This window comes from Giraffa tippelskirchi, chromosome 13 (assembly GCF_054371585.1).
Source record: "Giraffa tippelskirchi isolate mGirTip1 chromosome 13, T2T-mGirTip1v1.2.pri, whole genome shotgun sequence".
Classification (NCBI taxonomy): Eukaryota; Metazoa; Chordata; class Mammalia; order Artiodactyla; family Giraffidae; genus Giraffa; species Giraffa tippelskirchi.
In genome coordinates this window covers 116,865,861-116,877,771 of record NC_137287.1, presented here as the reverse complement: position 1 = coordinate 116,877,771, position 11,911 = coordinate 116,865,861, and the positions used below count along the sequence as shown (strand labels likewise).

General features: G+C 46.5%; 1 protein-coding gene across 12 annotated transcripts in view; it reads right to left on the bottom strand.

The window, feature by feature from the left end:
* Positions 1 to 6,210: 6,210 nt before the first annotated feature.
* The window catches only part of EYA2 (EYA transcriptional coactivator and phosphatase 2), a 251,911-nt gene continuing 246,210 nt past the window's right edge, over positions 6,211 to 11,911 (bottom strand). For 9 of the 12 annotated variants that reach the window (XM_081559420.1, XM_081559413.1, XM_081559418.1 and 6 more), the window contains one exon: positions 6,211 to 6,978. In XM_081559420.1, coding sequence (XP_081415546.1) covers positions 6,898 to 6,978 — 81 coding nt within the window. In that variant the 3' untranslated portion in view covers positions 6,211 to 6,897. Of the gene's footprint in view, positions 7,051 to 11,911 lie in introns of all 12 variants that reach the window. The other 3 variants (XM_081559423.1, XM_081559416.1, XM_081559422.1) reach the window with 1 other exon arrangement.

The following is an 11,911-nucleotide window of genomic DNA, read 5'->3' as shown; positions in this document are numbered from 1 at the left end:
GGAATCCCCATTGCGACCACAGCAGGTCAATTAATCATTAACTCTTGGGCCTGAACATATCCTCGAAGGTGCTGCAATTTCAGGGAAGCACTCCCCGAAGCAAGGGCGCAGCCCAAGAAGATGCTTCTGGAATCCTTGCAGTGCTATTTCCAGGCCTAACTTCGGGCGGCACATGCGGGCGGCTCGGGCCAGTGGCGGGCTCGCACTGCCCTCTGGTGGTCTCTGGCGAGCACAGCGTCGCGGGTGCTGAGCCGGCAGCATCGTCGGGCTGCGGGCGCGGGGCGCTGGGGGAGAAGGGCGGGGCGCGCTCAACTGATTTTCCTTTACCCAGAATGAACTATGGATCCGGACGACATCCTAGAAGTTTCCCCACATCCTTGTGAGTAAAGAAGCCAGGCTGCATTCTGTATGGGTCCATTTATAGGAGCTTGGAGATCTGGGGTGATGGAAATTGGGAGAGAGGTGGAAGGCCGGGTACAGGCTTGGAAGGACCATGAGGGACCCTTTAGGGGACCTGGAGACGTCGTCCCTCCTCCTCTGCGTCGGGGAGCATGGTTTCCAGCGGGAAGGATGGAGGCAGGGTGTCTGGTCAAAAACAGCTGGTCATGGGCTTTCTCATGAGCTTGAAGGTATTTTCTCCCCGTGTAACCTACACCCAGTTTACTGCACCAAGCTCAAAGGCGCATCGTGATATATTCTTACACATGGTTATACTTGGGTACCCATCCCCCGGATCAGAATGATTTTTAAAAATAGAAGTCAGATTATGCCCCTCTCCTGCTTTAAACTTTCTGGTGTCTTCTCACTGGATTTGGAGTAAGATCCAAACTCCAACGAAATAACAAGTCCCACAGCCAGTATATATCAGTCCACTGCTGATGGATATTTGGTTTGTTTTCCTTCTTTGCTATTACAGACGGTATTGTAGCAGATAACTCTATACAGAATATGCATGCTTATGTAAATATGTCTGTAGATAGAGTCTCAGAAGTGGAAGTACTGAGTCAAACTTACAAATTGGATAAATATTGCCAACTTTCCCTCCTTAGGAGTTGTACCAATTTCAGCTTCCACAAGCGATGCATGAAGCCCCACAGCTCCACCGCCACTGTGAGTCATAAAACTTTCAAATTTTTGTCAGTCTGATGTGAAAATGGTATCTCAGTCTATCTGCATTTCTCTCATTATGAGTGAACTTGAGCATCTTTGTATAAGTTTAAGAACCAGTTGTACTTTAAAAAAATATAAAAATGTCTGTTCACAGCCTTTGCTCATTTTTTTATTTGGGTTGTTGGCCTATTATTTATTTCTAGGAGCTTTTTATATATTAAGGGGGCTTAATGCTTGCTGTTGTCTTCAATTTGAATTTCAACTTGACTTTTGTCTATGTTTTTATTTTTATAATTGTATTTATTTATGGCTGTGCTGGGTCTTCGTTGCTGCGAGGGCTTTTCTCTAATTGGGGGGAGTGGGGGCTACTCTCTAGCTGTGGTGCACAGGCTTCTCATTGCAGTGGCTTCTCTTGTTGTGGAGAACAGGCTGTAGGACAAGTGGGCTTCAGTATTTGGGGCTCCCAGGCTCTATCTAGAGCACAGGCTCAGTAAGTTGTGCACGGGTCTAGTTGCCTCTCAGCATGTAGTAACTTCCCAGACCAGGGATCAAACCAGCATTTCCTACGTTGGCAGGAGGATTCTTTACCACTGAGCCACCAGGAAAGCCTTTCTTAGGTTTTTTAAACTTTTTTAAGGTGGTCAAATTTCTCAATATTTTTTTTGCAAGCACAATGTCTTATTCAAATATGTGTCTGTTGTGCCTGGGACACTGCCAATGCATTGTAGATACTCGATTAGTATCTGATGGAAAAAATGTCCACTCCATGTGAATGATTGATTTTCTGAGTAGACATCTGAGCCCATGTGATATACTACTACTACTACTAATACTATTTATTATGTGCTATATATGTTGAGATGCTTTTGGCTGCAAATAACTAAGGAAGAACGAACTCAAAATATTTCAACCATAAGGACATTTTAATCTCACATAATAAATTTAACCTATCTTTCCTAAGCAATTATCCTTCTAAGAATTAACCAATGCTCAATCAATAGAAATCTTTGTTGAATCACTCCTGACACATCTTTTACCCCAAGCATGTGAATTATTGTCTACAAATGAAGCCAAGTTAGAGGAAACAGAGTCCAGGGATAGAGACAAAGAGACTGAATTTCAAAGAATTCAAAGACACTTGTTGAATTCAGCATTTGGGGTGTTGGTGGTGATGGGGTCTGAGATCACACATTCCTGAACCTTTCAGTCAAGTAGGCCAAAGACATCTTTTTTTTAAAAGCCACTTTGATGGTATTTATGCCATTTGCAACTGAAAAATCCCCATGTTAGCTCTCTGATTTCTAAATCCCTTGTGAAACAAAATACCTTCAGGCCTGGAGGTTGACCTGAAGACTTCTTTGATTCTCTGTCCTTCTGCTGAGCTGGCCAGGAAGTTCTGGTGTCATGCTCAGACTTCCAGAAGGCCAAGGGCTTTTGTCCGGGAGTACTGCATAGTCCAGTTACTCTACTTCTAAGAGTGTTCCAGAGGGCTGCAAGATACTGTTGGATAAACAGTGAAGGCAAGCAGTCTGGGACCACTGAATCTCAGGTACCCATCCATCCATCCATCCATTTATCCATTCATCTACTCACCATCCACCAATCCATCCACCACCCATCCAACCAACCATCCTTCCATCCATCATCCAACATTCATTAATCACCACCTCTCTTACAGAATGAGAAAGATAGTGTCTTAACCCACTGAGAGCTCCAAGTCATCTAGAATTCAGGATGAAACCCTTACAAACTGTGGACTGTCAGCACCAGCCTTCGACATTCAGTCATCACAACAGAGAAGTAGTTGACCACCTAGGCAGTTCATTTCAGCATTAAGGGACAGGGTCTGTTTCACCCCAAACCTCTTTCTGTGTGGACAGCTGAGAGTCTACTATGAGTGCCACTAACAGAAGCCTTTTAAAATAAAATTTTTTTTATAAGTAAATTGACTTTTAAACTCTAAACAGAATTTTTCTTGACAGCAGTTTTTCTTTTCTTTTTTTTAGTATTTGGAGGTAGGACTATTTTATTCTTTTTTCCCCAAATTATTGAAGTATAGTTGATTTACAGTGCTGTGCCAATCTCTGCGAATCAGCAGAGTGCCTCAGTTATACACATATACACATTCTTTTTTTACATTCTTTTCCATTATGGTTTATCACAGGATACTGAATATTGTCCCCTGTGCTACACATTAGGACCTTGTTGTTTATCCACTCTAAATGTAGTAGTCTGCATCTACCAACCCCAGATGCCCGGCCCATCCTTCTCCCCTCCACCCTTGGCAACCACAACTCTGTTCTCTATCTGACAGCAGGTTGTGATGGTGGCTGGAAGGGAAGGGTGGATAGCACGTGATCACCTAAGTGGCCAGGGTGTCAGTGGGAAAACAGGGAGGATCCAGGAGTGTTCACATAACTGATTCCCTGGGGGCTCTGCTCCAGTCTCTCTTTCTTCAGCCAGAAGTCAATTCATCCAGTATAGCTCCTCTACTCATTAGAAGAAACCTAAGTCGGCCGATTATAGTGAGGTTGACCCACGTTTTCAGCAGCTAACTCTGGGGATTCTTTACCTCCATTTAACTATCTGTCCATCTAACCATTATACCATTCTTGCAACCACATATCCAACCACCACAGTATTACTATCAATCACCCATCAACCATTAGTCATTCTATCCAATTATTCATTCAAATACCTGTCCATCTATTTAGCCACTCATTTACCCACTTAACCATCTATCCATCTTTCCATCTCACCATGCAACCATTCACTCATCCAGACAAGCATCCACCCATCCATCTCACCATCTGGTCATCAATTCAGTTATCTATCCAATTATCCAACCACTCATAATCTATATAAGCATCTCTCTAGTCATCCCAAGAGTTATCCACCCATTTATTCATCCATTCTCTAATCACCTAACCAGCCACCCACCCACCCAACTATTTAAACATCTATTCATCCATGTTTACAAATATTCCATTCACCCAGCCAATTACCTTACTGACTATGATTTCAATTATACTTCCATCTTTCTTTCTACCTTATCTATAGTTCAGTTCAGTTGCTCAGTCATGTCCAACTTTTTGCAACCCCATGGACTGCAGCATGCCAGGCTTCCCTGTCCATCGCCAACTCCCAGAGCTTGCTCAAACCCATGTCCACTGAGTCGGTGATGCCATCCAACCATCTCATCCTCTTGTCATTCCCTTCTCCTCCTGCCTTCAATCTTTCCCAGCATCAGGGTCTTTTCCAATGAGTCAGTTCTTCGCATCAGGTGGCCAAAGTATTGGAGTTTCAGCTTCAACATCAGTCCTTCCAATGAACACTCAGGACTGATCTCCTTTAGGATGGACTGGTTGGATCTCCTTGCAGTCCAAGGGACTCTCAAGAGTCTTCTCCAACACCACAGTTCAAAAGCATCAATTCTTCGGCGCTCAGCTTTCTTTATAGTCCAACTCTCACATCCATACATGACTACTGGGAAAACCACAGCTTTGACTAGGTGGACCTTTGTTGGCAAAGTAATGCCTCTGATTTTTAATATGCTGTCTAGGTTGGTCATAGGAACCTCATCTATAATAGGATTCCAATTTGTGTTAGCATCCACTCTGTGGACTGATTCCAATAACATCATTCCATGCTTGACTTGGGGGAAACAGAGATGGAACAAATAGCACCTGCCCCCAGGGAGCTCAGAGCCTAGTGAGGAGTCTGTCTGTCTGCTGGTGATGAGCTCAGAGCCTAGTGAGGAGTCTGTCTGTTGGTGATGAGCTCAGAGCCTAGTGAGGAGTCTGTCTGTCTGCTGGTGATGAGCTCAGAGCCTAGTGAGGGGTCTGTCTGTCTGCTGGTGATGAGCTCAGAGCCTAGTGAGGGGTCTGTCTGTCTGTTGGTGATGAGCTCAGAGCCTAGTGAGGGGTCTGTCTGTCTGCTGGTGATGAGCTCAGAGCCTAGTGAGGGGTCTGTCTGTCTGTCGGTGATGAGCTCAGAGCCTAGTGAGGGGTCTGTCTGTCTGTCGGTGATGAGCTCAGAGCCTAGTGAGGGGTCTGTCTGTCTGTCGGTGATGAGCTCAGAGCCTAGTGAGGGGTCTGTCTGTCTGTCGGTGATGAGCTCAGAGCCTAGTGAGGGGTCTGTCTGTCTGTCGGTGATGAGCTCAGAGCCTAGTGAGGGGTCTGTCTGTCTGCCGGTGATGAGCTCAGAGCCTAGTGAGGAGTCTGTCTGTCTGCCGGTGATGAGCTCAGAGCCTAGTGAGGAGTCTGTCTGTCTGTTGGTGATGAGCTCAGGACCTAGTGAGGAGTCTGTCTCACTGCTGGTGATGGCTTTCTATGTGTCAGATTCTAGCTCTGAGACTCCAATCATCAGGTCGTTTTCCCATCTCCACTGACATGGATGCCAGCCAATTGGAGACCCTGGATTTCACCGACATGAATAGAAGGGGGAGCTTATACTGAGGCTTAGCGTCCAATCAAATGGATCCAGGCTCTGCTTGGAACTCTGTGGGCAGCAACAGAGCTCAAGATGTCCTTGGAACTTCTCCAGATGTCCCTTCCTGTTTCCCACACCGACTTCTTGGTTCATCCCCTGGAAAATAAACTCCTACCATTGGCATGGAGATTAGCTCTATTTCCATACCACCCCCCAAATTCTTTTAGTAGTAGCTCACTGATTCCTCCTTTGGGGAACCAGCTCTCTCCAACTTTCTGTTCATGAGAGATTGAACCCTAAATCCAGCTCCATGGGTAGCTCATGACTCAGCTTTGGCCAATGAGACACAATCCTGGGGCTCTTGTTGGAACCTCGAGGCAGAAGCAGCTCTTTCTACTGGTGTGGTTCTGCTGAAAGATTCTTGGAGCCATTTTTGCCACAACAGGGAAGAGCCTGCCTGAGAAGTAAAACAACCCAGGAGAAAGTCATTTGACCACCAGGATCCAGCTATGCCTGAAGACATATATGGACTAAAGTTCCTGGAGATGCTTTTCTTTTTTGGCTTAAGCCAATTTGAGTTGGATTTTATACTTCTGCAACAAAAGAGGAAAAGACCAACATATTCAGAAGCCGAAAAGGTGGTCATCAAGTAGTGACACCCTACCCCACTTCAAAATGTAAACGTGGTTTTATTTAATGCCTCTTTCCATCGCAAAATACCACCTCCTCCCCAGGGTCCCCTCTTCCCAGAAAACAAGATGGCAGCATAAGGCACGTGCACTGTCCACATGATGTCAGGTTGGGTCCTTAAAAACAAAATAAGCAACAGTCTTCCCCACAGCCCCGAATCGCCTCCTTCACTAGTCCCCCCAAAGCACAACTCGGAGCAGAGAGGCTTCAATTAGAACTGTGCACCGCCAAACATGCCAGCTGAGAAAACAAAAAACCAACAGCTAAGAAAACCAACAACACAGGTACAAGAGCATAATAGCGGAGTAATGAGATCCGTCCATAAATTAAAGTGGAAAAAAAAAAAAGCCTGTTCCCTTCTCATCACCAGCCCTCCCCCGAATCAGCAATTCCTTGCTTTTGTTCTGTGAGTCTTGTAGAAAAAAGTCTTGACTCTGAGCCAGCCCTCTTCCCCAAAGTTAAATATTCCAAAGCCGCTGCTGGGTGCCCTGTTTCTCAGGACCCGTGTTGGGACTGAAAGGACAACTTCTGAGATGGTCACTGGACACCTCTTGGCTGGAGGGACCCTGCCTGGTGTCCAGCATCTGGCGGGGGAGGTGGGGAAAACCAGGGGCCTGGGCTGGTGGGCTCCATCTCTGATGGCAGGTGGCGAGGCCGCGGGTGCTGCTATAAATACTCCAGCTCCAGGGCGTGCCTCAGCGCCTCCAGGTCCGCGTGGCAGGATATCCTCCAGAAAGGCATGTTGTGCTGGAACACAGAACCACGGACGTGTGGTTATGGCTCTGCTGGCACCTCCTGCAGCCCCCCTGGATCCCACACCTGTGGTTAGAGTGTTAGAAGTCACCGAGTCAAAACTTCATGGTGGACCCCCCCCCGCCCTGATGTGATCAGTACCCACCGATCTGGTCATCCTTTCTGTTTCTTTGGAGCCTGTTATTTATTTATTTTTTGGCTTTGCCCGGTGTCCTGGGGAAATCTTTGTTCCCCAACAGGGATGGAACCTGTGCCCCCAGTATTGGGAGTGTGGAATCTTAATCCCTGGACCACCAAGGAAGTCCCCTTCTGAGCCTGTTGTGATGCCTTATCCTGCACTGTCTGACATGTGGACTGACTGACCCCTTTCCCTTCCATTGGGACCGCCGTGGTCTTGATGTGCTGAAAGTGAAAGTGATGGTTACTCAGTTGTGTCTGACTCTGCGATGCCACAGACTATAGCCCCTCAGGCTCCTCTGTCCATGGAATTCTCCAGGTGAGAATACTGGAGTGAGCTGCCATTCCCTTCTCCAGGGGATCTTCCCAACCCAGGGGTCAAACCTGAGTCTCCTGCATCGCAGGCGGATTCTTTACCATCTGAGCCACCAGGGAAGCAGTGCACCGACATGGCGTCAAATCACATAGCAGGAAAGCTATTCCATCTTAAAAATGTGTTCTCAATCATGATATTCCAGATAGAAAGTCTTGGCCAGATGCTACTGTGTCTTCAACCCCTCCCTAACACTCACTAATTTCCATGTGAACAGATAGGGCTGGTCCCAGAGACTGTTTTTATCTTTTCTTTACATGCTTGCTCTGTGTTACTGTCATGCAATGAAGTTTCTCTTTTTAAACATAAGTGCGTTGACTGAAAGGGAAACATGAAGTAGATAACAGGACAGGCAGCATGCAGATACAGCAGAAGTTGTAAGTGGTGTAAAAGAAGTGCTGTGTTGATTACGGAAAGAAATTACTCATGTGAAAGGAGAAATTTGTGAAACACTGCCATAGTGTGAAAGTTAAATGTTTAAGGGTGCCCTTGTCAAAGCTCTGTTCTACCTTCATTAGCTGGGTGACCTTAAGTGATTTACTCTGCTGTTTGTAAAATGGGGATAATACTTGCTGTATACTATGTCTATCTTGTGTTACAAATGAGGAGACTGAGGCACACAGCTTCTTCTGACTCCAGAGAAAAAACCTGACTGCGTGTTCATCACCAGAAAATTAACCACTGACTAAAGTTATTGCCTCTCCAACAGCCATCCTCCTTCTTCCTACTTCCAGAACCCTGAATTTGGCAGCACTGTGCCAGAGAGGTAAGTAAAGGGTGAATTATGATCATATAAGTAAGCTATGACAACCCCAACCCTATCTGTCAGGGATTTGTCCTGTATCCCTCCTGACCTGTGAGCTGTGGAAGCCAATGAGGAAGTTGGCTGGGGGCGTCTGGGGAAGATTTTCCTGTATGATTAGAGAGAAGCACCTGAGAACTCTTTCCTCCTATCTTTCCTTTTTCATTTGAATGCTGGCATGTTAGTATGTGATGTCTGGAGCTGTGGCAGCTGTTTTGAGATCATGAGAAATGAACTATCAGATATAAAAAAGCCAGAGAGAAGCGCCTGAGAACTCTTTCCTCCTATCTTTCCTTTTTCATTTGAATGCTGGCATGTTAGTATGTGATGTCTGGAGCTGTGGCAGCTGTTTTGAGATCATGAGAAATGAACTATCAGATATAAAAAAGCCTAAGATGATTAGAAAGGTAGAGGAAAATGATGGAAAGGGGTAGTTGGTGAATTTTTGGACCCACTGAAACCACCTAGGGTACACCTACTTCTAATCTTGTTAGGTGAGCAAGTGTTTAAGTCTTCATTACAGCTAAAAGATACTGAGCCTCCTCAAGACAGTCACTGGCCTTCAGTTATTTACTGAGTGAACAGAGGATGCTTGATGAACGTATATGAATGCCCCCAGTTCCGTGGTAGATCTGCTGCCCTGTGAGGTTCTATGCCCACAGGGTAGAAACTATACAAGTGTCCTTTTGGTTCCAGGAGCACAATAAACCTTTTCCTGTCTCTGGGGGCTCTGCACTTTTGATAGCTGGGTCAGGGCAGGCGTCTCTGGAGGAATGACATTTAAGTAGGCCCCAGAGAAGGGGAAGGCAGGGGCCATGCAAATGTGGGGAGAGGTAGTCAAGGCTGAAGACACAGCAAGTGCAAAGGCCCTGAGGAGGATTTGAGCTTGGAAAGTCATGTTCACTGCTGCCTAGCATGCCTCTTGGCCCACAGTGGGGACTTAATATTCGTGGAATGAATGAAGAAAGGAAGGGAGGGAGAAAAAGAGGGAAGGAGAGTTCCTCAAAGCAAAGTCCTCAATGGACACATCTTTTTCTCTTCTGCCCAAAGGAAGCAAAAAATGATCCATCATGGGCAACAGATGCCATCTCTTTAATGCCTTTCAGCTCCCCAACCGTCCTCCCCTCAGCTTGGCTGAGCCTTTCATTCTCTGCAAAGATGGATGTTGGTGGCTGCTTGGCCAATCCAGTCCCTCTTTAAACAATGTAATTGATTTTTCTGGGAGGAAATGAGCAAAGGGGAAGAGACTGTCTCAGCAGCCTCCCTCCCAGGCCTGGTGGCTGCAGAGCCCGGGTGGATTTATCACTTGTGGAGAGGTGGAGACAAATGACCCGCTAAAATAGAGATATTAACAACGCTGTCAGCTGAAACAGCTGAAGCCCCTGTCCTGTCGCCGTATTTCACACTGCTCAGGTGTCCAGCGGCCTGGGCTAATGAGGCCCATCCATCAGGCCAGGAGAGCAGCTGGCGCGCAGAGTTGCTCATTAAGGGGCTGGGGCTGCTGCTTCAGACACTGGTGGGAATTTTCAGGGGAGCTTGGTGTATGGGGGTGGTGTGCCCTAGTCTTCTTTGGTGGACTCTACTCTCTTCTGACCAGCTCAGGGGTGCGGAACGATAGTGTTTGAAACTCCTAAGTCTACCTCCTTCCTACCAGGTGTTCGGAGCAAAACACAGAGCAGTTTACGTGTGCCAGCTGTGTGACCTTCAATAAATTAATTAACCTCTCTGCATCTCAAACATGTCCTCTATAAAATGAAGTGCGATGGTACCCACTTTGCGGGGGCGGGGGGAGGGACTTGGAGGATTAAATAAAATGATGACATCATTAATAAAGAGTAGTGGGTAACCAACCTAGACAGCATATTAAAAAGCAGAGACATTACCAACAAAGGTGCATCTAGTCAAAGCTATGGTTTTTCCAGTAGTCATGTATGGATATGAGAGTTGGACTATAAAGAAAGCTGAGCGCTGAAGAATTGATGCTTTTGAACCGTGGTGTTGGAGAGGACTCTTGAGAGTCCCTTGGATTGTAAGGAGATCCAACTGGTCCATCCTAAAGGAGATCAGTCCTGAATATTCATTGGAAGGGCTGATGCTGAAACTCCAACACTTTGTCCACCTGATACAAAGAACCGACTCATTTGAAAAGACCTTGATGCTGGGAAAGATTGAAGGTAGGAGGAGAGGGGGACGACAGAGGATGAGACGGTTGGATGGTATCACTGACTCAATGGACATGAGTTTGAGCAGGCTCTGGGAGTTGGTGATGGACAGGGAGGCCTGGCGTGCTGCAGCCCATGGGGTCGCAAGGAGTCAGACACGACTGAGCAACTGAACTGAACTGAAGGCCTGGGATGAGTTACAGCCCCGCCACCTGCGGCTGTGATGGGGACTGCTGGTTGGCTCCCTACATTCGTTCTCCCTTCTCTCTCAGAAAATTCTCCTTCCTTGTTTAATTCCTTTTCTTCCTTTGTTTCTTTGCTTGCGAGGCAGGCGTGGCTGAGAATCAAGGCTCCATCTTCCAGCTCCCTTTGTGGCAAGGTGTGACTTTCTGACTCAAAAATCTGGCCAGTAGGATTTGAGCAGCAGTGATGTTGTATCGCTGTATCCGCTGTGCTCTTAACGGGCAGGGGAGTCCTCCCCTCTCCCCTCCGCCTTGATTTTCCTGGTGGGGGAGGGCAGACGTGGAGGGGGTGGGACGCCGTCATGGACTGTGTGGTCAGAGCAGTACTGGGACTGGCAGAGCGACAAGATGGAAGGGGCCTGGGCCCCGCGTGCTGACCCCGCTCTGTGGGCCGCTAACGGGGGACCGAAACGGCTCTCCACCGTTGAAGCTGCTGGCCGGCACCTGGCATCGCAGACTCCACTGTACAAAACCTGGCCCCCCGGGGACTACCTCACCCACTCCCTTGGCCTCGATTCAGTGACTCACTTGCTCCTGTGGACTTGGCCCAAACAAGACACTGGGGTGAGTTTTTGTTACGTGGGAAGATTTTGGTTTTATTTTTTTCTTATTTAAGCTATTTTATTGTGAAGTTGCTTAGTTGTGTGAGACTCTGTTGTGCAATCCCATGGACAGTAGCTTAGCAGGCTCCTCCATCCGTGGAAAGAGTCCTGGAGTGGCTTGCCATTTCCTTCTCCAGGGGATCTTCCCAACCCGGGATTTGAACCCTGGTCTCCCACATTGCAGGCGGACGCTTTACCCTCTGAGCCACCAGGGAAGCCCAAGCTATTTTATTAGGTACTTGCAAATTTAGCTCAAATGAATACTTTTATACTTCTAATTTTTTAGTAATGATTTTCACCTTAAAATCCATTTGCTTGATATTAATACAGCTGCATTGGCTTTCATTGTTAGTATACACATGAATACTTTTTCTGTATTTTTCAACTGTTCTCTATATTAGTACTCATTCACATTCAGCCAGCTTTTTAAAAAAAAATTGTCAGAAAATCACTGCCTTTGAAATTTTGCTTCATTCCCATTTTTGTGATGAAATTTGGCTTTTATGATATCAGTTTACTTTGTGTCTTCTATTTGTCAGACTTCTCCTGTTTTCTTTTATAAACTTCTT